This window comes from Choloepus didactylus, chromosome 8, assembly GCF_015220235.1.
Source record: "Choloepus didactylus isolate mChoDid1 chromosome 8, mChoDid1.pri, whole genome shotgun sequence".
In the NCBI taxonomy this organism is placed as follows: Eukaryota; Metazoa; Chordata; class Mammalia; order Pilosa; family Megalonychidae; genus Choloepus; species Choloepus didactylus.
Window position 1 is genome coordinate 132,332,412 of NC_051314.1, and position 25,082 is coordinate 132,357,493.

The following is a 25,082-nucleotide window of genomic DNA, read 5'->3' on the forward strand; positions in this document are numbered from 1 at the left end:
AAAGAATATTCAAGAGCTCAATAGCAACTTAAGACCAAAAAATAGCAGAGAGCTGTGTGTGATTGTTTGACTTGTATAGTATAAAAATGAAGTGGCTTTAAGGAGGCCAGGACCTTACCAGAGCCTGTGGCAGTCTGGAAAGTTTTAAGAAGGAGGAAGAATTTGAGGAAGGGATGGAGATTGGGGCGGAAGGACATTTGGGTGAAAAAAAGTTGCTTGTTTGGGTCTCCAAGCCAGGCCAGTGCAGCCTGGCACGTGGGTCTGTGGGTGCAGCAGTCCCACCGCAGTGAAGGAAGTGGAGAGAGCCACGTGAGAAAAGTCAGCAGGAGCAGGCTATCGGGGGGCCTGGACCACCCTAATTAGGGTTTCTGGGTGTTTCTGCTCCCTTAGAAATGTTCAAAAGACTGCACTGCAAAGAGACAGCTGGATGTCTTGGAAATCTACTAAAGTGCATGAGAACTAATGATGGATCTTGAGTTCCAGGGAGGTTCACCAACTCACTAGCTGGTGGCAGAGTTGGGGCCAGAACCAGAACAGAGCAGACCACTGCTTTCCCACCCTACACAACTTCCATTCTGGAGGCCACATCTGGACACTTCTGTCTCTCCTGAGCATGCTGCCAGATGATCTAACATTGCATGCACGAAACACTTATTTTGTTGTTGCAGATTGAATGGATCCTTGACTTAAAGCTTCCCGGTGCAAAATTAAAACTCACCAGAGTGCTAGAGTGCCTAGGTGAACCACATTCAACTTGCAGAATGGGATCAGTAACTGGAATTGGCCAGAGTGACAGGCAAATGCTGCCAGTTAATCAGTTCCATTGAGGGCATATTTGAGCTATTAAAACCAACTTTTCTAGGTTTTTCCACACTTGGCTGGTTCCAAACGAGTCATGCCATCCTGCCTGATATCTGCTTTTCGCTTAGCTGAGCCACAGTGGATTTGCAGTCACCCATTATGTTCCCCAGGCTAGAGAGGAGGAGAGTTCCAGAACCAGAGATTCTTCTGGCAAATATCTCGTTACCCTCACTTGGACTTAAGGACAACTCATCCTTCCAGATTTGATGAAAGAAAACCTGTCTAGAGCTGATACTCGGAACTCATGTAACGCAATCCCTGATATTTACATATTTTGGAAACTGAGTCCCAGGGGGGCTCCCCAAGCCAGACCAGAGACTCGAATCCACACTGCTTCCCTCCCCACACCCTGCTTTTACCAACATCTTCTTGGGATCGTGTGATGTAACCCCACCCCCTTTGGAATTCCTTTCTGCCGCAACTGCTCCGCCATTTCTTTCCCTGAAACAGGAAGTTCTGCGTGGGAAGGGACTTGAAATATCCCGTCCAACCAGGTCTCCCATTCTACAGATGGGAATGCCGTAGCCACACAAGTCCAGTGGCTTTCTCAAGGTCACCCAGCTACCCGGCGGGCAGTCAGGCCTCTTGTTCACCCCATCCAAAAGGAAGCCCTGGTGGTGACCACAAGGGTACCTTTGTTTGTGTGTGATCTAGGAGCTGCTATCCGCACTCCCTCACACCCATTAGATCCTCTCAGGCACCCCAAGAGGGAGGTGAGCCTGCAGAATCTCAGGGCTCCCTCCCAGCCAACTGCCCTCTCCCTGAGGCTGCCCCAGGGGCTGTTGTGGGCTGTGGTAGAGCAGAGCCCTCTGGAGGACAACTACAAACAGTGGGGCCCCTTAGCATTCCAGACAGGAAAAACCGCTCCTTGCGACTCAGCTGAACGGCTTTGCTGAGCTGTCTGGAGTCAGCTCCCAGCTGTGGCCAGCTGTGCCCTGGTTCCCCAACACCTTTCACGTTCACAGCAGAGCCACATGATGCTTGCCCTTTCACACATGGCCCGGGGTGACTCCTGCCCTTCCACTGCAGAAGCTAGCTCCCTTTGCCCTGTGCTAGTTTGGATATATAATGTCCTGCCAAAAGCAATTTTATAGGGCAGACGTATTAGCGTTATTAGGTTGGAATCTTTGATTGATGTTTCCATGGAGATGTGACTCAATCAACTGTGGGCCAGACCTTTCATTGGGTTATTTCTATGGAGGTGTTGCCCCACCCATTCAGGGTGGGTCTTTATTGGATCACTGGAGTACTTTAAAAAGAGCCACACAGGCCCAGATGCAGAGCAGCTAAGAGTGACATTTTGAAGAGGAGCTGCAGCTAAGAGGACAGAACAGCCCAAAAATGACATTTTAGAGAATGCCATTTTGAAACGCAACCTGGGAGCAAGTGGATGCCAGCGACGTGCCTTCCCAGCTAACAGAGGTTTTCCGGACACTATTGGCCATCCTCCAGTGAAGGTATCTGATTGTTGATGCATTACCTTGGACACCTGTAACCGAATAAACCCCCTGCATAAAAGCCAATCCATTTCTGGTGTTTTGCATAACGGCAGCATTAGCAAACCGGAACAGCCCCCTTCTCTCCTCCAATTAGGCAGCGCTTGTCCCTCTGCAGGGAATCCTGGCCTGGGAGTCAGGGGTGCAGGGGTGGTTCCCGCCTTGCCACCGGCTTCACTGTTTCCCTGCTTTCTGCTTTGCCTCAGCAGCTCCCTCTACAAAGTGAGGTTAAAGACGGGCACACCCCTCAAAGGGAGGAGATTTTACCCAAAGCCCCATGAGCTGCCGGCAACAAAGACTCTTTTAAATCTGCCTTTTGAAAAGAGACTTTATGAATTCCTCTGGGCCATGGCATCAGGTGGTAAGGAAAGAAAGATGACCCAAATGCGGCAAAGTAAGTTCATTTAAGCAATGAGCATATTTCAGAAGTTCCGGCCTCTGCTGCCGTGGAGTTTTCCTGAGAGGTTATTGTTATTGAATATCAATAACAGTATGTGACTAAACTGGGAAAATCTGTATTACTTGGTGTTCAAAACACAGCAGCTTAAAAAATAATAATGACAAAGGATGTGTTCAATCACACAATAATTCTCGTATTTACTGAAGAGCACAGACATTCCCCCAACGATGAAAAACAGCTCTTTTTGATTTGAGAACAGAAGGTGGGTGGTGATAAATGTTAGGGCACCCACCACCCAAAAGCTCGGCATCAGTACAAGGCTTTCAGACTCAAAGAGCTCTATTGGCTGATCAATTGGCCCAGCAGTCCAGGAAGGCAGAGGACGTTTTCCTAATTTATAGATAGACAAATACAGCCCCAAGTGCTCTCCCAAAGTAGTGAACGGGAGATGGTTTCCAGTTGTTTTCCAGGCTGGGAATCACTGCCTCCAGAACTGGGGTCTCAGTTGTTTTGGGGGAGTGCAGCTTTCCTTGGCAGGGTGGGATTACTGAGCTCCCCCAGCTGCAAGCTGCCACATCTGGCTTTAGAAATTGCGGGAGTTTGGGGTTTGGCTTATTATTTACAGTTTTAGGGCTTGTGAACCCCGTCAGCTCACGGACTGATGCAAAGGATATCACTACCACCAGAAGGACCTAGGATGACATGGAAGGCACCCTGGGTCCCCAGCAAGACCAGTGCTCTAAGTCTAGCTAGGCTGTCACTGGGTCATTTGACCTCTGAGCCAGTGAGACTGTGTTAGCCCTAAAGTTCCTCTGAGCATAATCATTCCATGCTTTGGTGATAGAGAGCAGCAGTGGCCTGAGAATTTCTTTTTCGGTCACTAGTTCTAGACCTGAGGATGGCTTTGATGGGGTGTGGTCTTTGGCAAAGCCCTTTGCTCCTCTCTCTTTCTCTCAGCTTCCAATGCAGTAACAATCATATGGCCCGGAGGTGGGAGAAGAGGCCCGGTAAGGACTCAGCAGGGGTTTATCCAGCACTGATCAAGTGCCCAGCACCAAGGCAGCTGGTAGAGTAATCACTGAAGAAGCACCAGCCTCGTAAACTCAGGGAGCTCCCACATGCAGCTCTCGTGCCTCTGGCCCTTCCTTCCCTGGAGACACCCAAACATGAAAACTAACGACCTGTGGCAAGGTGACTGCAACCTAATTTGAAGTAACGGTGATAATAAAGGCCACTTGGGCTCACAGGTGACCCATGCTTTACAAATGTCCTAGGAAGTGATCCATAGACAGAATTGGAGCCCCAGGTACCTGTCATTCTTGGTGCGTTCCTCTTGCTGACTCGTGACAGACAGAGGTTAAAGACCCAGGCAGTGGGTTCCAGAACTTAGGTGCACACTCCCAGAGCTATGGGATGTCAGGCAAGGCACTTAACAGCTTTAGGCCTCAGTTTCCTGGTCTGTAAACTCGCCCCTGCCTCATGAAGTCATTGTGAGGATGGACCGAGTGAATGTTTGTGGAGCGTTTAGAGTTGTGCTCAACACACACAGGAAGCATTCAGCAGATGTTAGCCATCAGAGTTCCAAGGAGTCCAGCTCCCTCTCTCCCTAATTCAGGCTCCAGGTTGGGCTGATTAGAGGACGGGGACCTTCTGTGCTTGGTTTTGTTAAATCAACTTTATTGAAGTATAGTTTAAATTCAATAAAATTCATGCATTTTAAGTGTACTGTCACAGATACAATAACTTTCCAACAATATAATTTGATTTACCCTTCCCTTTGTCCTGTGTGATTGTTATACATCTTTTACTTATATACATTTTATAAATCCCACACTACAGTGTTATTATTTTTGCTTTAAAGTCAGTTGTCTTTCAAATATTAAATTATGAGGAAAAAGAAAACATCTTTTATATTTACCCACTTTTTTATTTTATTCTTTCCCTTCCTTCCTTCCTTCCTTCCTTCCTTCCTTCCTTCCTTCCTTCCTTCCTTTCTTCCCTCCCTCCCTCCCATTTTTGGTGCTTTTTATTCCTTCCTGTATTATTTCTGCTCATGTTGGAGGACATCCCATGGCATTTTTATAAGACAGGTCTACTGGTGATGAATTCTCCCATCTTTCATTTATTTGAAAGTGTTTTATCCCATCCTCTTTTAGAAGAATATTTTTGCTGGATGTAGAATTCTGGGTTGACAGGTGCCCCCCAGCCCCCCCCCCCCTCAGAACTTCAAAGTTGTTCCATCTTCTCCTGGCCTGCATTGTCTCTAATGAGAAGTCACCGATATTCTTTTCATGCTTCCCCTATACATAGTATTTCACTTTTTTTCTCTGACTGCTTTCAAGATTTTCTCCTCTTTAGTTTTTGGCAGTTTGACTATGATGTGTTCCATTGTGGTTTTCATTATATTTATCTTGCTTGGAGTTTACTTAGCTTCTTAGATCCATCCAGAAATTGGATAATTTTTATCCTATTTGGGAAATTTTCGACCACTGTTTCTTCAAATATTTTTTTCTGCCCCAATCTCACTATTCTTCTGTGGAACTCCAATTACACATATGTTTGGCCGTTCTAGATTACCTCATTGGTGTCTGAGGTTTTGCTCAGTTTTCTTCAGTCTTTTTTTTTCCCCTCTGTGTTTTACAGATTGGATAATTTCAACTTATTATTCTTCCAGCTCACTGACTTTGTCTTCTGGTGTCTCTTTCTACATTAAGCCTATTCAGTGAAATTTTCATTTCAATTACTTTTCAGTTATAGAATTTCCATTTGGTTCCTTTTTATAGTTTCCCATTTTTCTTTCAGGATTCCATATCTTTTCCCACTTTAAGAACATGTACTCCTTTAATCCTTTGAATATATTTTCCTTTAATTCTTTAAACATACGTGTAACAGTTGTTTTAAAATCTCTAAGTCCAACATCAGAGCAATCATATTCGGTTTCCATTGGCTGCTTTGGTTCTTAACTATGGATCACATTTTCCCATTTCTTTCTAAATCTAGTGATTTTTTTTAAGTGGGTATTGAATCATGAATAATATGTTGTAGAGACTCTGGATCTTTCATCTTAAAAGTGTAAATTCTTTAGCAGGAAATTCTATTACTGGCTTATGTAGACTTGATTTTATGCTTGTTAGTGCAGATCAATTGAAAACTCAATCCTTTCAACCTCCAAACTCTGTTTTCCCTTCAGGTCTTGTCAGAGCTGGGTTTTAGGGTTTGGTGTCCCAGTTGGTTGCCCAGAAGTTTAATGAGTTGTTTTTTTTTTTTTTTTTTTTTTTCAGTTTTCCAGTAAGTTTTTATTATTATTTATACCATGATTCAGGATCCCAGGGTGGGGGTCATTATGTAACCAGGTCCCCCTTCACTGCCCTGGGAGAAGGATGAAGGACAGGGAAGAATGGGATAGGCCAGTTCAGATCTTCCCAGGAAATGTGCCTTCTGCCCTGCAGTCATCCCAGGCTGACACCCAGGATTTAATGAGATATTAACTAGATGTCTCCACTATGACAAGGCTAGAACTCCAACCTCCTGACATTGCTTTCTTCACTACTGCTTAGCATCTAATGTCTCTTTTCTCCTTTCAACCCCATAGCAGTTACCATCTGATAAGCCCTAGTGGTTTCACCCTGCACATGTACAACCCAGCCCAAGCTACAGACTCACAGACCCCTACACAAACTTCTAGGCCCCTTATTTACCCATCTGGCTCCTTTCTGCTCTCCCAAATTCTGCTCTGATCTCTGCCTTCTCAGCTCAATGGGACTGCAGTAGTCTGCTTCTACTATAGTTCTTTGGGCCACAGTCAAGAAATTGTTCCCAACAAGAGAACAAGGATGATTTTGGTATTTTCCCCATGAGTTTCAATTCTCTCAGGAATTAAAGTCTGTGCTGCTTGATGTCTACTTCCTGACAAGAGTTGCCTCTTATATTTTGTGCAGATTTTTAGTTGTATGTGGTGAAAGGGCTAGTTTGATACCAGTTACTCCAAAATGGCTGAAACTACTTAATTTTTAAACCCCAAAATGAATGACCAATAGGTTAGCAGATGTAAGGTGAAAGGTATTCCCTATGTATTATATGTTATATACGAAGTCATTCATCACACATTTATCGAGGACTTATTGTGTGTAATGCACAGTAAAAATTGTTAGAGGGAAAAGCACCAGAATCTTTCTTAAGGTATTTGGAAAATAACAATCCAGCCGATTTTATAGGCGAGTTGGGTGTTCTCATCTAGTGTCTTCCTTTAATGATGTTGAAACCTAGACCCAAAAAGGTGACATGACTTGCCAAGTGGCAGGAAAGGAAGTAGCCTGGTATCTTTTCTACTAAATCCAAAATCTTAAAAAAAAGAAAGAAAGAAAGAAAACATAATATTTGGATATTGTTTCCTCTACAGTAAAGTCAGTCAGTGCTAAGGTCCTGCTTGGTGCTGTAGAAATGTGAGCCAGAATGGGGAAATGCATTGGTCTGGGATCCTCACATTATCTTGTTTGAGTTGACTGGAAAGATGAACCTGTGGCATAAAGAGACACTGGCAACAGTTAACAGGCTTGGTTCTTTGTCAAACTCAGCATCAAGAACAACTAGGGAAGAGAAATCTGAGTTGCTGCATTTGCTGGAATATAAAGGGAGGGAGGTATAATCAGGGAATCTTAGTAACTCCTCCAACCTGATAACTCTGTTGTCAGTAGATCTCATTTGCCACCAAAACCATGGAGACATTTTACAGTTCTCCAAGAAGCTGCATTTTTATGCATTTCTGAAGGAAGGAGTCAGAATTAGCAGTGATTGCAATGGACCACCACTCCCTCTGTTTTTATCTTTTTGTCAGTTATGTCACTCTGCCTGCAGCCAGTCCCCAGAAACTTCTCTCCAAGTCTCTCTGTCCAGGATCAAGCACTAAAGAAATGTAACAGGCAGCGACAGAATATCCCATGTATTGAAAGACCCAGGTCCCTGGTTCTGGAGGTGGGAGTGGTAGGAAAAACTATCGTGAGAGGATTTCCCTAGGAAGCTTCTCTCTTAAGAAACGTGGGCCACTTTTGCTTTCAGAATTGGCAGATGAGGTACTTTGGATCAACTGTCCTGCTGAAGACAATTGGAAATGGTGGATGAAAGATTCTAAATCTTCCCTCTTTTGAAACTTGGAAAAGATGCTTGACAGAAACAAATATAAATCCTCTCTAGAGAAAAATGACATCAAAATTCTCAAAATCTTTTGAAAACCAAGTTTGCAAAGTCTAACCCACAAAACAAAATAATCAGGCACACGGACAAAAAATAACATGAATGAAAATGAGCAGAAGCAATAGATGATAGAAACAGATCCACAGGGGATCCAGATATTGGAATTATCAGATTTAGCTTTGCAAATAACTATATTTACTATGTTCAAGGAGATAAAAGACAAGATTGAAAAGTTTTCAGAGAACCAGAAGACATGGAAATGAACCAACTGTAAATTTTAGACATGAAGAAGACAACGGCTAAATGAATGCAAGGAATAGGTTTACAAGAAGCTGTGGCACAGCTGTAAAAAGAATTATTGGACTGTAGAGAGGGCAGGGGAAAATACTGAGAAACGAGCATAGAGAATCCAATGGATGGAAATAACAGAAAAGAATGTAAACAATTAGGGAACAAATGGATGCCAAATTTTATCAGAAATTTTTCTACATCTATTGATAGGCTCATGCATTTTTTCGTTCATTAACGTGGTGAATGGCCTGTTTTAGCTCGTTATTGAAGTTATGGTGGTACTCGTGGCTATCTTGGTGCAGGAGGAGATCCGACTGGAACAGTCATGTGGGATCTTCTGTGCACCTGACCATGTTCCATTTCTCGACTCAAGTAGTGGTTATGTGGCCATTCGTTTTGTGATAAATCGTTTGCTGTAACATCTTTCTTTTTTGCACTTTTCTGTAGCTATGTTATATTTCACAAGTTTTTTCCAAAAGTTTAGGAAAAGAAGAAAAAGTGCATGCCCAGGCATCTACATCGTTGCCAGGTGCCAAAAGAGGCATTTCCTTTCCTGCCTGTAGCAGAAAGTTCCACAGGGTGTTGCAAATAGACCATCACACTGCTAATAGAGAGGCAGCATGCAGGGACGGCAAATCGTGGTCCAGTTGCTTCCAGAGGATCAGGGCTGCCATGAGAGATGTTCTGTTCAGAAGGCTTGTGGGGCCCCAGCTGGGACCTGAGGAGAAGAGGCCCTGATCAATAGCGACATGTGGCACAAGGTCAGAAAGTAGTGGCATCTGTGCAGGGAATTTGCTGTCTTTGCCTCGATGGTGGCTAAGAGTGGAGGCTTTAGAGTAAAGTTGGCTTGGTTGTAACTCCAGCTCCACCATTTATCAGGTGTGTAAGTTATCTGTCTTACCTAAGCCTCAGTTTATTGACCTTTATTGATAGTTGGAGAATTAAATGAAGTGATGCCTGTAAAGCACTTAGCACAGTGCCCAGCACACACTGGGTGCTCAAGAAATGGAAGCTATTATTATCGTTATCATTGTTTGCTTGGGATCAGTCTCCATTTTGCCATATTTAATGTTCCCCTAACACCAGGATTTCTTCTCTGTTTTCTCTGAGCTTCTCTTTCCAACCTACATTGCTAATAAAAAAATTAATTCAACATGAAGCTTGACATTTTAATTACCCCGTAAGTTTATCATTTATTAAACCACAGAGTATCCACCATCCCTTCCTGGGACAACAGCCCTCCTTTAGTGTTCTTCACATCATTTAGGGGATGCTGAAATTTATTGATGTGGACAGGTTAAATTAAAAATAAATGAGAATTTGGGACAGTGGAAAAGTTTGGTAATGGATGGTGGTGATGGTAGCACAACATTGTGAACGTAATTAAAAGAACTGAATTATATATTTGACTGCAGTAAAAGGGGAAAATTCAGGTTGTAAATATGTTACTAGAATAAAAAATTTTAAAAAAACAACAAACAGTGGAACTACACAACAGAAACCATGAACCCTAAGTTAAACCACGGACTATAGTTAATAGTACAATTATAAAAATGTGTTTCCGTCAGTCGTAACAAATGTTTCACACCAAGGCAAGATGTTAATAATAGGGTGGTACATGGGAACCCTGTATTTTATGCACAATTTTTTTGTAAACCCACAACTTCTCCAATTTAAAATGAATAAACTAGAACCTCTAATGAATAAGGGCATTCTAACAAGGACATGTAAAACCATGAAACTTGAGACTGTAGAAAAGCTAGCCAGACAAATGTCCCTCCATCCTTTAACAGGAAGTCTCTTTTCCAGCAAGGAAATGAATCAGGCACTCCTGAACTTCAACGTGACAAACTTGTTTCTTAACCCAAGGGAGAACTACCTATCTTCCCAGTGCTAGAACTATTTTCTTTCAAAAGCCATTAAGCCTGTGAGACCATTGAAAGTGTCTATTGCTCCATTAACCAAATGAAGGCACAAAACATGATTTGTGAGATTCATTGTGCCTCTGAGTTCTAACCAATGGGAACTGGTTCATGTACATCAGAAGTAAGCATGGACCAATGGCCATGACCCTATCCAAGGGAGCATTGGTTTCTAGACTCTGTCCAGGTATGTCTTTGGAAAACGAGGACCGGAGTTGGCTGGTGGGTTTGAATCAGAGGACATTTATCTCATCAGCCTCCCTGGGTGGGGTCGTCTTGGCCTATAAAACTTAGATGCCCTCCAGATACTATAACTCCCCTTGGTTTAATGGAATGGTGATGGTGGCGCATGAAAAGCCAAAGATAGCTTGCCAACAACTCCAGCTCACTGTTCTGTCTGCCCGGTGACATCCCTTTGCCTCACGCTTCTCTACTCTGCTCTCTGGTCTGGGAGGCTGGCATGTGGACTATATCGAAAGGGTCCCTTGCTTTCCAGCTTCCAGTTGGCTTCAGTCAATGGGGATCCCAGCAGGAGCTCAGCAGTAAGGAGGAGGGTGGGCTCAGAGTTTGTATATCCCCAGATCCTTCCCGTGGGTCATCTTGACTGGTATTATCACAACTCCCCACAGATGACTCTCCTTCCCGCTCCCTACAGCCACTCCCTCCATCCCCTTCCTCAGGCTTAGGGCTGCTGATAGTTCACTCTTCCTGCTAAGCCCAGGACACTCCCCTGTGGTTCTCTTCACCCTGCCCAAGCCTTTGTAAAATGCATCAACACCTCAAATCACCTTAATTTGAATGAGCCACCTGTTTTTTGCTGGAAACTTCCGATCTGATATTTGTAAGGTGGCTTCATAAATAATTTTTGAGTGCCTACTATAGACAGTGTAGAAGGGGATTTGGACTCGGCCGTTTATGATGAGCACCTGCAGGTTCTGAGCAGGGCCATGGAAAACAGCATTTTCAGGCAAGTAATCAGACAGTAGTATGCAGAATGGGGTGGGGTGGGAGAAAACTGGAGACAGGACGCTGGTGTACCCATCAGGCAGGAGAGGCTGAGGACCCCAGTGGCTGCAGTGGGAAGAGGAGAAGTGATGGGCGCTACCAGGGAAGAACTGTCTGGGATTGGTGAAGGAGCAGGTGGCTGCCAGGTTTTGAGCCTCGTGGGGAGTGGTTTTGGGGAGAGGGAGATAAGCTCAGGTTTAGATGTCTTGATTGTGAGGAGATGATGGGACAACCTAGTAGAAATCTCTATAGGCTTGTGGAAAAGCACGAACTCAGGAGGGAGGTCAAAAAAAGCATAATTGCAGATTTTGGACTCAGCTATGGGGTGGTGATGATTGAACCTCTGGGAGGGAGTGATATGAATGAGTTTTCTCAGAAAAGAAGAATTTAGAGAGAGAGACAGAGAGAGTTTAGAGAGAGCCACACAAAGGGCAGAAGACTGACCAAATAAAGAGTAGAAGGAAGATGCTTCCCCCACTGACTCAGCTCACATGTCCACCCCTCTGGGAAACATTTTCCTTTTCCCCCAGATTAAGTCAGTCCCACCTCTCCTTTATGCTTCCAGAGTTTGGGGGCATAATTCTGAGGAACGTTCTTCCCTGAATTTGCATGTAGTTGTTATCTCGTCTCTCTCTCACCCTGGCTGACAACTCCTCCTTATCAGGGACTGTCTCTTTTTCATCTTTGAGTATTTGCTGTTCTGCAAAACACCAGAAATGGATCGGCTTTTATAAAGGGGCTTTATTTGGTTACAAAGTTACAGTCTGAAGGCCATGAAAATGTCCAAATGAAGGCATCAACACAAGTATACCTTCTCTGAAGGAAGGGCAATGGTGTCTGGAAAACCTCTGTTAGCTGGGAAGGCAGGTGGCTGGTGTCTGCTGATCCCAGGTTGTGTTCCAGCTCTACTCTCAGCTCCTGTGTGTTCCTCAAAGTGTCTGTCTTGGCTGCAGCACCTCCTTTTTTCTGTGAACACTTTTATAGGACTCCAGTGATTCAATTAAGACCCACCCTGAATGGGTGGGATAACAGCTCCATGGAAATTATCCAATGAAAGGTCTCACCCACAGTTGATTGAGTCACATCTCCATGGGAACAATCAAAGGATTCCAACCTAATCAGCACTAATACCTCTGGCCCCACAAGACTACACCGAAGAACATGGCATATTGGGGAACATAATGCATCCAAACCAGCACACTAGCATAAAAGAGGTCCAGAAGGGAGGGAGCGGAGAAGGGAGAAGAATTAATTACGATGTTGTAGGGAAACTAAAATTGTGCACTGTTCAGGAGGCAAGAATAGGAGAGAATTTCAAAAAGAAGAAAGGGAGGGGGGAAAAAAAAAGAAAAAGGAGAAAGAAGTAATCAATAGCATCCTGTAGGTCAAGAAAAACAATGACCAAGGCACAAGCATGGGATCGGCCAGTCAGAGGCCATCTGTCATCTTGGAGGAGGCCAGCTTGGGAAAGCCCATGATAAAGGCCATGCTGCCAAAAGGGAAAATGAGTGTTGAGCTGCTCATACCTGTAATGCTGCAGCCTTGGGTTGCAGTTGTCAGAGTGTCTTCCATAACTCTGTTGAATAGCTTTTATGGCTGCTGGAAGGAGAGACACACGCATACATCACTTATGCTCCCAGTGGTGCAGTGTAGGGACATGTCTCCCTGTCTTGTGTTCTGCAGAAATCGTGTGTATGGAAAAAACTAAAATAAAATTTTTAATAATGATTAACCCTAAAGTAGTCTCACACCCGTTCTTAAGTGGTCTTTTCTACACACGGTGCTTGCTTCCCGTGCTTTTCTGATTATACAAATGACTGAGTAGGAGTGACGTGATCAGGATCACCCCACTCTTTGTCTTGGGACCTCAGCAAGGCTGGAAGAGGCAGCTGTGGCCTTCCAGGGTGACCAGCGTGTTGGAGGAGCTTGCTTCTCACAGCGAGGTCTGTGGACCGACAGCTTCAGCATCACCTGGGACCTGGTTAGCAATGCAGAACCCAGGCCCCACCCCAGGGGTACCGGATCAGGATCCCCAGGGGACTCCCGGGCACGTTCCCTGCTCTAGCGTTTTGCCCCAAGAGCCTGACCACAGCTTGCAGTAAAGAAAAGCATCACTTACATAGATTTGCTATGGGCTGGACAGGTTTCTGCACACTTCACATGAGTCACCTCCTTTAATCTTCCTGACACCTTATGGGTCGGAGCTATCATCGTCGTCATTCTAGGGTGAGGTCAAATAGCTTGTCCAAGGTCACACGGCTGGGCAGTGGTGCAGCCAGGATTCAACCTGGTCCTGTGGCTCCAGGAGTGCTGTTAGCCACCGCCCCGCCCTGCCTCTTGCACCTCCCACGGCCAGTGGCAGTGTCCTTTGCAGGTGCTCAGGAGGTTTGCAGGTGTTGGTAGTGGCCTTGAGAAAGGCAACCCTGGCCCTGTAAAACCCCATAGGGGAAGAGATGTCTACAGCCTGGCACACCTGGTTCTCTCCGTTTGGGAAGGGGGAGCTTCTCTGGCAGGAGTTCTGCCCTGGATAAGGAAGTAGCTGGAGAGGGAAAGCCTCACTCCAGATTCCCCTCATGGGAGAGGCAGGAGCTTTAGCTGGACTTCCTGGCAGTCAGTGTGCCAGGTGCAAGGAAAGGGGGGTCAGGGGCAGAACAGAGCTTAGAGGGTGCCCGTAGGGTGATGTCCTCTCAGCGGTGTCCCTTCCTTTGGACACCTATTTTGGTGGATGAGTCCGCTTCTGCAGTAGGAGCTGGTAAAGAAGCTTAGCATTTGCTCACCATCTAGTGACTCCATCATAGTGTTTGAATTTAATTAAAAGTTTGTTGGCTAATGCGGAAGACATAACCTGCTTTGGTTGGGTTAGTTATCATCATTCAGCTCCTCCACTTTTCTGCCTGCATCCTGAGGGGAGAGGATGGCGAGCATAAATCGGGGTGTTGTTTCCTAAAACTCCCAGGGTGGCCCCAGAGCGAGGACGTGTCCTGACATCACCCTAGCCTTGGGCCAAGGCTGATGTCCTCTCAGTGATGTCCCGGAGGCACTGCAGGGTCCCAAGTCAGCAGAGAAACCACCGACCTGTACGTTCACTGGTAAACATTGACTGTGTCATGAATGGAGCTGATCACATTCTAGAAGAAATTTTTCAGGGTCTGAGGTTTACTGGGCATTTCGTTTCATCAGGGCTTTCTGTAGAGCCTGCTTCTCATGGGTGCCCCAACCGTGCCTTCGGTTGGATGAACCCTGCTAAGGGGCTCACGATTAAGGTGGCCCCCAAAAGGCCACTGGAGTTAGAGAACCCTTGGCCTAATTCTCCTCCCTCTATGGCAAATGATGGGGATTATTTCCTCCATTCAACAGATGAGGAAGTTGTCAGAGAGTCTTTCTCATGTGCTTCCTGAAAGCAACTGTGATTCCTGCTTCCTCTGACCTCAAACAGAAGCAGAGAACCGGTTCCCCGAATCTCCTTCCAATCATTCCTGTGAAGTGGCAGAACAAGCCGAGGAAGAAGCTTGGGGCAGACGTAGGAGAGCCGTGGGCCTCTCCCCGGGCACCCAGGCCACATTCTGCAGCTGGAATGTGCAGTACCCCCTGCTCGGACCCATCCACCTGCCTGCTGCCCTCGCCGGCTCCTCATTGTCGTTCAGTCTCCAGCCCCAGTGTCACTTCCTGAGGAAGCCTTCTGTTCCTTTAAAGCTCTTAACAGAGTAATTATATATCGATTGTGTGATTATTTGACTGTTTGGTTTCCATTACAAGCTCCGTGAAAGCAAGGCCTCAGGCCTCTGACTCACCCCTGAATCCCTCATCCCTAGCACAGTGGGTGGCCCAGAGAGCACAGTTCAATAAATATCCTTTGAGTGAGTGAAAATTAAGGCATTGCATCAGCTGACCCCAGAGTCCACTTCTTGTTCCGACAAACTTTGAGTCCGTCTGGGAGAAACTTCTGCCTACTCCCCACCATCCTAACCCTCGGCCAGCCCCAAACTTTTCTTTCTCTATTTCAGGGATTCTCGGCACTATTTCCTTATAGATTCTCTGATCAAGCCTCCTCGATCGTTTTTATGGCTTTCCTAATGCTTGGTCAGAAAGCATGGAGTCTGAATAGTTGGGAATATGAATACATGTTCTTAACCACCACCAACTAAGCGATAAGTCAATGTGGAACTGAACAATGAAATCAAACTCATCTTAGCAAAGAGCTCCAGTTTGGAGATCTTCAATGATCTCTCTCTTTCCCCTCCCATTTTATCCCAGAATGACTTAGTGAACTTTGAAAGAGAGGAGCACAGAGGTAGGGTTACGTGGAAAGGACAGAGCCCTAAGTCCAGCTCTTGATTGGACAACACTTTTGCACATTACCCTTCAGTCCTTTCAGGGTAACTTTTCATTTCCCACTTTTCTCAGACTCCTACACACAAGATCATTTTCAGACTCCTTCCTAATATTACCTCAGGGGCCGAGTTGAACTGTTCATCACCGAAGCAGAATTTGGTGAGACGCTTTTACAAAACAGGAGAATGTGGGCTCTCTGTTCCCTCCTATATCCATCATGGTGAACTGTAGAAGGTGGAAGCACCAACCCTAAGCCAACTTGTGTGTTTTCAGGCTTATCTCAACACTATCTTAAAGGAAGATGCTAGGTTTTGCTTTCCATACTTGACATTTTCTCCCGATCTTTTAAGTAAAAACGGGATGATTTACAGCCACAGAGCCTCTAAAGCCTTCGTCGCCTGGAATTCTCAAGTTGAAGTCCAGAGGGAATGCAGGAATTTGTCCAGGGCCTAACAGCAACATATGAGGGAGAAAAGGAAAAACCACGTACCCCAGCTAAGCTCCATCTCAGGCCTTCTCCTAACCCCAGCATTTAATGATGACACTTCCTGAACCCCCTCCTTCCTGGAAGGTCTTCCTGGCAGCCAGACATTGTTGGAATTTTTCCACCCGCCAAGAGAAGGCCACCTGATGTGAACTGCTAATTAGCAGACTCAATTTCTAGATTATGCGTTGTTGGGTCCCTATGTGAAACCATATTTTTCTGAATTCCCAGTATAGTTCTCATATTAAATATTCTATTCTGTTGTCCCCATAAGTACATAAGTATTTGTAAGACCTCATATCCTAGCCTTGTTTTAGGGCTAGGAAAATAGGCTCATTGTGTTTGTAGGCTGATAATGCTCTTGCATTTGGGGCATTTACAGCGGTGACTTTACCAGGCTTTTCTAGGACCCGTTTTGCCTCCACCAACAATTCTTGAAGAAGGGTCCAGCCATTGCTTACCAGCCTGAGCATGGCTTTTCTAAGCAACAAGGGGGGGGGGGGGCAGACAAGGGAGAGATGTTGCTGTGTTTTCCAAATTAGAACTTGAGCTGGAGTTGCTCTTTCTGGGACAGCTCAAGCCAATCCCAAGAAGAAGCTGTTAAACATCTAGGCCGTGAGAACCAAGCTGTGCATGAGTGATGGGAAAGGAGGAATTCTGGCCCCATGCCGTCACCTGCCAGCCTGGCTGCTGCAGTCCCAGGCCGGCCATGAGGAAAGCAGGCAGAACCTGGCAGCCTGTCCTGGACTGGCCATGGAAACTTCCAGACTCCCCGGGAAGCAGAGACTAAGCTAGATTCCAGAGAGTGAGGGCCAGGGGCCTGGGAGGGGACTTGAAGAGGTGGGCAAGGCAGATCCTCCAGGGCCTCACAGGGCACCAAAAGGATTCTGGTCTTTATTCTAAGAGCAGGAGAGGCCATTAGAGGTTGAAGCTGGCTGAGCTGCCCTTTGGACCAGCCCCTCTGACTGCTCCTGGAGACTTTCCCACCGCGTCTCGTGTTTTCTTGCCGTTTGAGGCTGGAGCACTGAAGGCCTGATAACAAAGCCTCCTGTGCCCAGGGCAGCCTGGATTTGGGGGTTCACCTCCCCCGTTCAGGAGCAGCACTTACAATGCTCCCCGCCCCCCTTCCTCCATTCCCACCCCCACCCCTCGCAGCCCCCGGCAGACGCCTCTGAAAGTTGCTTTGCAGTTCCCAGTTTTCAACTTTATCCGTGGCTTCGCATACTTTAACACTAATGTGTGTACAACTTGCTAATTAATGGAATCATTTGGATCTGAAAACATCTTGTTCTAATGGGAGGCTGCAAAGCACGCTCATTAATTCACAGGTAAAATTATTCCAGCTTTTCTCTTCTTTCATTTTTTTTCTTTTCTCTTCCCAGCTTGGCTTAATAGCTGGGGAGAATTCTTCTAATTAGCCTTGTGATAACCACTCCACCAAAGCGCAACTCACCTGTGACCACCTTGAGGTCTGGGGGGAGAGGGCCCCACTTTTGTTTATCCAGAGGAGAGGGTGGTAGGCAAATACAAAGGTGAAATCCACCACCACCACCCACCACCACCACCCACCACCCCAAACACAGAGAAGGGAGAGACTTACGTGGCTGGGAGGGGAGGACACTGGGGCGGTTGGCAGGTCAGAGGAAGAAATCAGAATGATCCACATGGTGCAATTCGGGGGGTGTGGTCCCCAAGATGAGCTCCAGCACAACTGGTCCAGATGTCGGGAATGAGGCCTGGCCCTTCCCTTGGCTTCTCTCCTAGGATGGGAAGACTTGGCACATTCACTCTTGGGACAAAGCTCAAAGTGACTTTGGGGGGTTGGGGAATAATCTGGAGGTGACTTGCAGGTAACCACCTCCCCATCATTTGCAAATGGCTGGCAGCAGCATCTTTAAATGAGTAGTGTCCTCGGTATATGTGTTAGTTAGGGTTCTCTAGGGAAACAATCAATGAGAGATATCTATGAATATAAGATTTATACAAGTGTCTCACGCAACTGTGGGTATGCACAAGTCCAAATTCCATAAGGCAGGCAGCAAACTGGCAACTCCAATGAAGGTGTTCGATGAACTCCTCAGGAAGCAAACTGGCAACTTCAACGAACTCCTCAGGAAATGAACTGGCAACTTCAATGAACATGTTCGTCGAACTCCTCAGGAAACGATTCACTCACTGATCAGCTGAAGAAGAAGTGAAGGTCCTCTATCTGTCTCGCTTAAAAGTCTTCAACTGATCGATTGGATTAAATCCAGTCAACTGCATCCTTTCATTGTGGAAGACATGCCCTTCATTGACAGCATCAGTCACAGCTGCAGTCAATTGACTGATGATTTAATAAACCAGCCTGTTGGTTTATTAACCAGCCACAAACGTCCTCACAGCAACAGTTAGGCCAGTGCTTGCTTGACCAGACAGCTGGGTCCCATCACCTGGCCAAGTTGACACATGAAGCTAACCATCACATTATATTATTAAGGTGTCATCGAGCTTATCAGGAAGGGTGTCCTCCCTTTGGACAGCAGGCAGGCCTACAGACCTTTGGGGTACACTGAAAAGACCCATGTGCTTGTCAGGGGTTTTGAATGGAAGGCTCCAGTGTTCTTCAGAGTCACGTTCTGAGAGGAAGTGGCCTGGTCAGGGGTCTGTAGGAAGGAGAAGTCCAGCATATAAGCCAGAGAAGGTGCTTTAAGAGCTGCGTCCTCAGCCCTGTCCTGGAGACCTCACCACCCAGAGGTATCCAGGTGGTAGGGGTCAGCCTCAGCAAAGCATGCCCCACCCTACTGGATGCCCAACTTCCAGGCTGATGGGTGTGTTATAGCAGAAGGGTCAGCCTTGGGGCTCTAGCAATCCCACCCCAAGCCAAACCTTGAGAGGTCAAGTCCTTGCATGGCACCTCTAGTCTAAGTGGGCTCCCTCTGCAGGAGAAGCTGCTCTAGGAGGAGAAGAAGATGTGCGGTGGTCTCTAAAATGGGATATTAGAAAAACTAGAGGGTTCAGGGTGAAAACAATTCGTTCTTAGAAGTGCAGCAGCTACCAGCCCCTTTGGGCGGCTGTGCCTTCAACAGTGATTTGGAGTTGGGCCAACCTGGGTTTGGATCCCCAACTGACTGCAGCACCTTGAGCCTCAGTTTCCCCATCTGAACCCTGGGGCCGGTGACGCCTCACTTGTGGAGCGATGCTCTGGCTGCTGATGCTACGACTGTTTTTTCCTTGCAGGTCTCCAGGTGGTCCTGAACTCCATCATCAAGGCCATGGTCCCCCTGCTGCACATTGCCCTGCTCGTGCTGTTTGTCATCATCATCTACGCCATCATCGGCCTGGAGCTCTTCATGGGGAAGATGCACAAGACCTGCTACAACCAGGAGGGCATAGCTGGTAAGGGGAGGGTGCTGGGCGGCCCGCTCGCAGGAGGCTCTCGGTTCCCTGCCGCTGGGCGCTGCAGCCCGCTCCACCAGCCGGGCCCGGGTGAGACCCCTTCGTTCAGATGCTCACGTTGCCAGACCCTGGGTAAACTGAGAGGCAGAGATTGCTATTCTTTTTCTCTATGTTCTGATTTTTTTTTTTTTAACTATAATAGATCTCTGTTAAAAGACATTGTCCTGCATTATTGAGCACTGCTGAAATGAGCGATGCAATTCAAGAAATAGTTAAAGAATTAGAAACTATCTTTTGTCAATCCATCACTTTTTCCCCCTTGGCTTGGAAGAGGCAGCTTTTTTCTTTAATTGTGGTGTATATATATAGAGAGAGAGAACATAAAATTTCCCATTTTAACCATTTTTTAAGTGTACAATTCAGTGGTGTCAATTACATTCATAGTCTTGTGCTACCATCACCACCGTCCACTACCTAAACTTCTCCATCCCCCCAAACAGAAACTCTGCTCCCATTAAACAGAATTCTCCATTCCTCACCCCCACCCCTGCCCCTGGTAACCTGTAATCTACTTTCTGTCCATACAAATTTGCTTATTCTAGATATTCCCGATAAGTGGAATCATGCAGTAGTTGTCCTTTTGTGTCCTCTTATTTCACTCAACATATCTTGAAGGTTCGCTCATGTCGTGGCATGTATCAGAACATCGTTCCTTTTTATGGCTGAATATACCACATTTTGTTTATCCATTCACCTGTCGATGGACACATGGGTTGTTTCCACCTTTTGGCAATTGCAAATAATGCCTCTAGGAACATCGGTGTGCAAATATCTGTCTGAGTCCCTGTTTTCAGTTCTTTAGGATATATACTTAAGTGTGGAATTGCCAGGTCATGTGACAGTTCTGTGCTTGGATTTGTGAGGAACCAGTCCATCACTTTTTAAAGCCAACCCTGCATATTTTAATTTAAGAACCAAAACTAGCCTTGCCCCTGGGTACGTCTCCGTTCCATGGGTTGTTCAGTGTAATTTGTTGTCAAAAGCCCTTGTAAGCAGGCAGCTTTGTCCTCGGCTAGTTGGCTCTCCTCATCCTAACCCTGAAGTCTTTCCCCCTGCTTGGCTAGAGGGGCTGACCCAGCTCCTCTGCTCCTAGTGTTTTCTGGTTCTCCATTCACAGGCAGAAGCCCCCATCCCCACCCCAGAGGGGAGGAGGGGAGGCGTGGAATCATCTCTTTGCCAGTAACAAAACTTTTTCTCAAGGAGAAGGCTTGTTTCTGGCCCATGACTTCTCAATTCTTTCCTTTTTGAGACTTCTCTCCCCATGACCCTTCCATAAATCAATATATTTGACAAGCAATGCTGGCTCATTAAACTCTTCCCTGAGTAGATCTCGAGTTTTGGCTTGCAGGATATGCTACAAACTGCTGTCTTAAGTTACTAAAATCTCAGCTTGACCTTTACAAAAAACATGGAAACAGAAATTGACAAGGCTTTTAAACCGACAATATAAAGTAGTTCAACACAAAAGACTTGAAAAAATACCCCCCAGACACACACACACACACACACACACACACACACACACACGCAGAGGGGTGAGTACGGTCAAATTTATGTGCTTCCTTTATTCAAAGGACAGTCTCAGTTTCTGGTATCTTGGTGGAGAAGGGAGAGCATCTATCTGGAGCATGGAAGGATATCCCATTTCTCTCCATCTATACTGCTTCTCATTCCCATTCAACCCAGTCATTAAATCTAATTTAAGGGGCCACCTCTTGTTTGTGGGGTGGAGAGGGACAGCACTTACAGAACAAGAAGTGAACAGTTTATTCATATTCAGAAACTATAATGGATTACCTAGTCTGTAGGTTCTGGTTTGACTGGATGGATTGACTGGTATTTGTGAGGTTTCTAGTCATTGGTTGTCACCTGTCCAGAGTCCTTTAAAAAAATGTAGTCACAGAATTACTCAATTGTCAATTGTTTTTCTTTCTTTCTTTTTTTTTTTTTTTTTTTTTGATGGACAGTCTGCTTAAGATTTAAGATTTTTTTCAATCTAGAGAGAATTTCCAAATTACTTGGGTCATAATTATGCAAAATAAACTATCAGGTTTTTTTAAAGTAGAATTTCTTTAAAATTGGAGCAAACAGGCCTTGCCTTTAGGTAAAATTCGGAGATTCTCAGCCTCGCTTAAAGAAATACCAAATAGTGCAATGACTAATATTTCCCCTTTTAATTCAAAACCTTCCTTTCATTTCAGTTTGATTGGTAGCTAGCCCCTGACCACTAAACTTATGTTAATTGTGTGACTATGTTTGCACTCGTTCTAAAACCTGCTTAAGAGCTGACTGTGGTATGTCTAAAGTTTATGCAGTTGTACTGAAATTATCAGCGATGCATTTGACCCAAACTCAAGACCCAAAATCACAGAGATGCTTAATCTCAAAGATTCCCCATCATTGCAGCAGTGGATGTCACCATGGCCTGTGCCACATGGGGGAGAGCAAAATGGTGAAATTCTGCCATTGGAGCAAAGATGGCACCCTGCTGGCCATCAGATGCCTGTGCACCACTGAGCTACAGAGAATGATCCAAAAACTGAAGACGATTTCTATCTCCCTAATGGGAAAATTCTACCGGCAGCAGGCTCCTCTAAGAGCATGCAACCCTGCTAGCATGTAACCCTGGACGCTGGTTAGAAATTACTGGTAAGAGAACCGCACCATTTAGTGTGGCCAATTTAAGATCACATCATCCATCCTTGTCAGTGAAGCAGAATCAGAAGATGTACCACGACATATCTGCTTCCTACCACCAGACTCTCTGATTATTTATGGCCTGGGTTTTGCCTTTACCCTGCAAGTTCAGAAGAGAAGTTGGCTCCCGTCTCAGAAGCGACCATCAACCAGGGGAGCCAGGGGGTCAGAGGACAACAAGACTCTACCAGGAAGGGGACCTCCCTCCTCTGTTTGGAGCCAGCCTCCCTGCTGGGAAAAGGACCAAGGGCTGTTTCTGCAGGATCCTTTCCTCTCAGGCACCCTGCAACCAAGAACTCACTTGTCCCCTAGTTCCTAACCACCTGCTGCCTAATGACAATCCAGGGACCCACTCCATTGCTCCCCAACGGAAGCTCAATGTCGCTGTCACCCAGGCCCCTTACACCCCCGCAGTGACTCATGCTGAGGAGGAGAGAAACATTTACAGGAATCTGGATGCACTCGCCGAATCGTAGAAGACCAAAACCCTCCATCTCTCAAAACCAGTCCCCATGCAATACAGAGAGTTTTGTGTGACCTTCAGAATGGGTGATTTTATTTTTTTAATTTCAGACTTTGGATTGAATTAGCACATTTTCTGCAAATTTAGATGATGCAAAAGTGCCTTGCGAGCCCTTGTTATCATTTTCTTAGTGGAACTAAAATCCTTTTTGCACTTGGAGATTATTTCTCAGACTGTGAGTTCTTTGTACTCATTCCTGATTTTAGAACACATTGGATTTTGAGTCATGTGTGAACCTTCACTCTGCCACTTTGCTGCCCTTCCAGCCCCTGTGGAGATGGTCTCATAAGTAACCATTTCTCCCAAATCCCTGCGGCACCTGCAAGGCACCTTCCTCGTTCCTCAGCAGATCTATCACCATATGCCGATACCTTTTGTTTCTGGTTGTGCCATCTGTTTGGTAGTTTTCTGAGCCAGGTCACTCTGAATAACTCTCCCAAGCATAATAATTACCCCTGAGACTGGCAAAGAATTGTTGGCTAAAACCTAGAAATGAAATCACCTTCATTCTATTCACACCTTAAAGTTGGGCCCTAGAAAACATAATTAATTTTGTCTTTGGTGATTTCTCCTTGTTACCCCAAACTGGCACTCTCCCAAGATTCCTCATTCTTATTGATATTAACTGCATTTCTAGAATCTCTCCTAATCTTTGCCTCCATTATTTTACCAAAAACTTAATTTGGACTTTCCAGCATGAGCCTCTCTATTCATTTCTGGTTTAAATGTAGGGCCCACGTTGCTTTGTTTCTTTCTCCCATTTCATGTTCCCACTTTCATCCCTGGGACTTCATGACTCTGCAAAAGAAAACCGACACGTTTTCATGTTTCAGCTCATTTCCCCTCACCCTAGAGTGCATGTCGCTAGGACCTGCAGATTTGTGTGTGTTCACATTTTTAAAGTGTTCCCTTTCGTGCTTCTTATAGATACTTATTTTTACCAGACCCATCCTTGCTTCTTAATTGTTCTCAACTCTTCTTAATTGTTGTTCAAGACAGGTTTAAAATAGCAGCGCGTCACTTGAGCCTTTAGATAATCTTTCCGAATCTCATCTCTTTCTCTTTTATTAATGAGATCACTCCCCCTTGATGCCGTTTTCTTTTATCATGTATTTGTAAAATCCCTGAATCTATTTCTCTTCCTTGAGGACATTCAGAACTCATTCTGGGAGCCTTCATATTTTCCTTATTTCTGCCTGTTTAGGAACCGAGAATGCAGGGAAAGCTGTCTGATTAGCAGTCACCATGGGAAGATTTACAGCCTCCTGATTCCACTAAAAAGCAAAACATGAACAAAAGAAATGCATCTTCTCTTTTTGTCCCGTCTCTCCTGTCACTTCAGCACCTTCACCACAGTTGTCTGAACCATCAGTCTGGAAAGCCATCACTAGAGAGGATGAGATCCCAACAGAATTTATGATCTGCTTGGTTCTTGGTTTCCCCATTTCTCAATTCTCAATATTTTAGGTGTTTTTTATTCACCTTTTTATGTATTCTTTAGGTTTGGGATTCGCTGCTTGGTTTCCCATTGTTTTATAGCCTCCATTGTTTAAATTCACATCCGGGTCTCTGAAGATGTCATTAGACCGGGTGGGACTTGTGACTAGAGGGCAGCTTAGCTCAGGCACATTTAAGGAGACCTCCTGGGAGCCAGACCCCAGGATGCGGAAATGTCACAGATATGTCACTCTCTCGAGCAGTTCAGGGGCCTTCACAGCTTGGTCATCGCACAGAGGGCTCACGTACAGCCTTAAGCAGCAGGTCAAGAATAAGCCAGAAAACGGTGTTATTCAAAACAGTCCAAATGTCCAACAACTGGTGAATGGATAAACAAAATAAGGTGCACCCCTACAATAGAATGTATTGCTCATCACAGAAAGGAAGAGACTAGACTGACACACACAACACGGATGAACCTCAAAAACATTATGCTAATGAAAGAACATGAACTCAAAAAGCCACGTATTATATGATTCCATTTATATGAAAGTTCTAGACAAGGCAAAGCTATAGAGACAGAAAGCAGATCAGTGGTTGCCAGACATGGGGATAAGAGCAAACAGACAGGAAGGAATATTTTTGGTGTGACGGACATGTTTTAAAATGGATTGTGGGGATGGCTGTGCAGCTCTATAAATTTACTAACAAATAATTGAACTGTATATCTACACTTGGTGAATTATATGGCATGTAAATTATATCTCAGAGAAGATGTTAAGGAAGAGAGAAGCCAGGATAACACATCTAGCGTCTTTTCAACCATAGCAGTCAACTCCATTCTCCTAAGAGTTATCTCTTAGTTAAGGATTAATATTTCTCTTCTCTCTTCCACTTTGGAGTGAACAGACTCAAATTTGAAGCCACAAACTGAGGAACAGCCAACTAGCCAATAGTCTTCATTACATCGGTACTAGATACGTGGGATTGTTTTGATATGTATGAC

The 25,082-nt window shown here is 45.3% G+C and overlaps 1 protein-coding gene across 3 annotated transcripts in view; it reads left to right on the forward strand.

The window, feature by feature from the left end:
- CACNA1C (calcium voltage-gated channel subunit alpha1 C) overlaps positions 1-25,082 on the forward strand; it is a 647,070-nt gene that overhangs the window by 427,476 nt on the left and 194,512 nt on the right. For all 3 annotated transcript variants that reach the window (XM_037846263.1, XM_037846264.1, XM_037846262.1), the window contains exon 6: positions 19,201-19,359. In XM_037846263.1, coding sequence (XP_037702191.1) covers positions 19,201-19,359 — 159 coding nt within the window. The remainder of the gene's footprint in view (positions 1-19,200; positions 19,360-25,082) is intronic.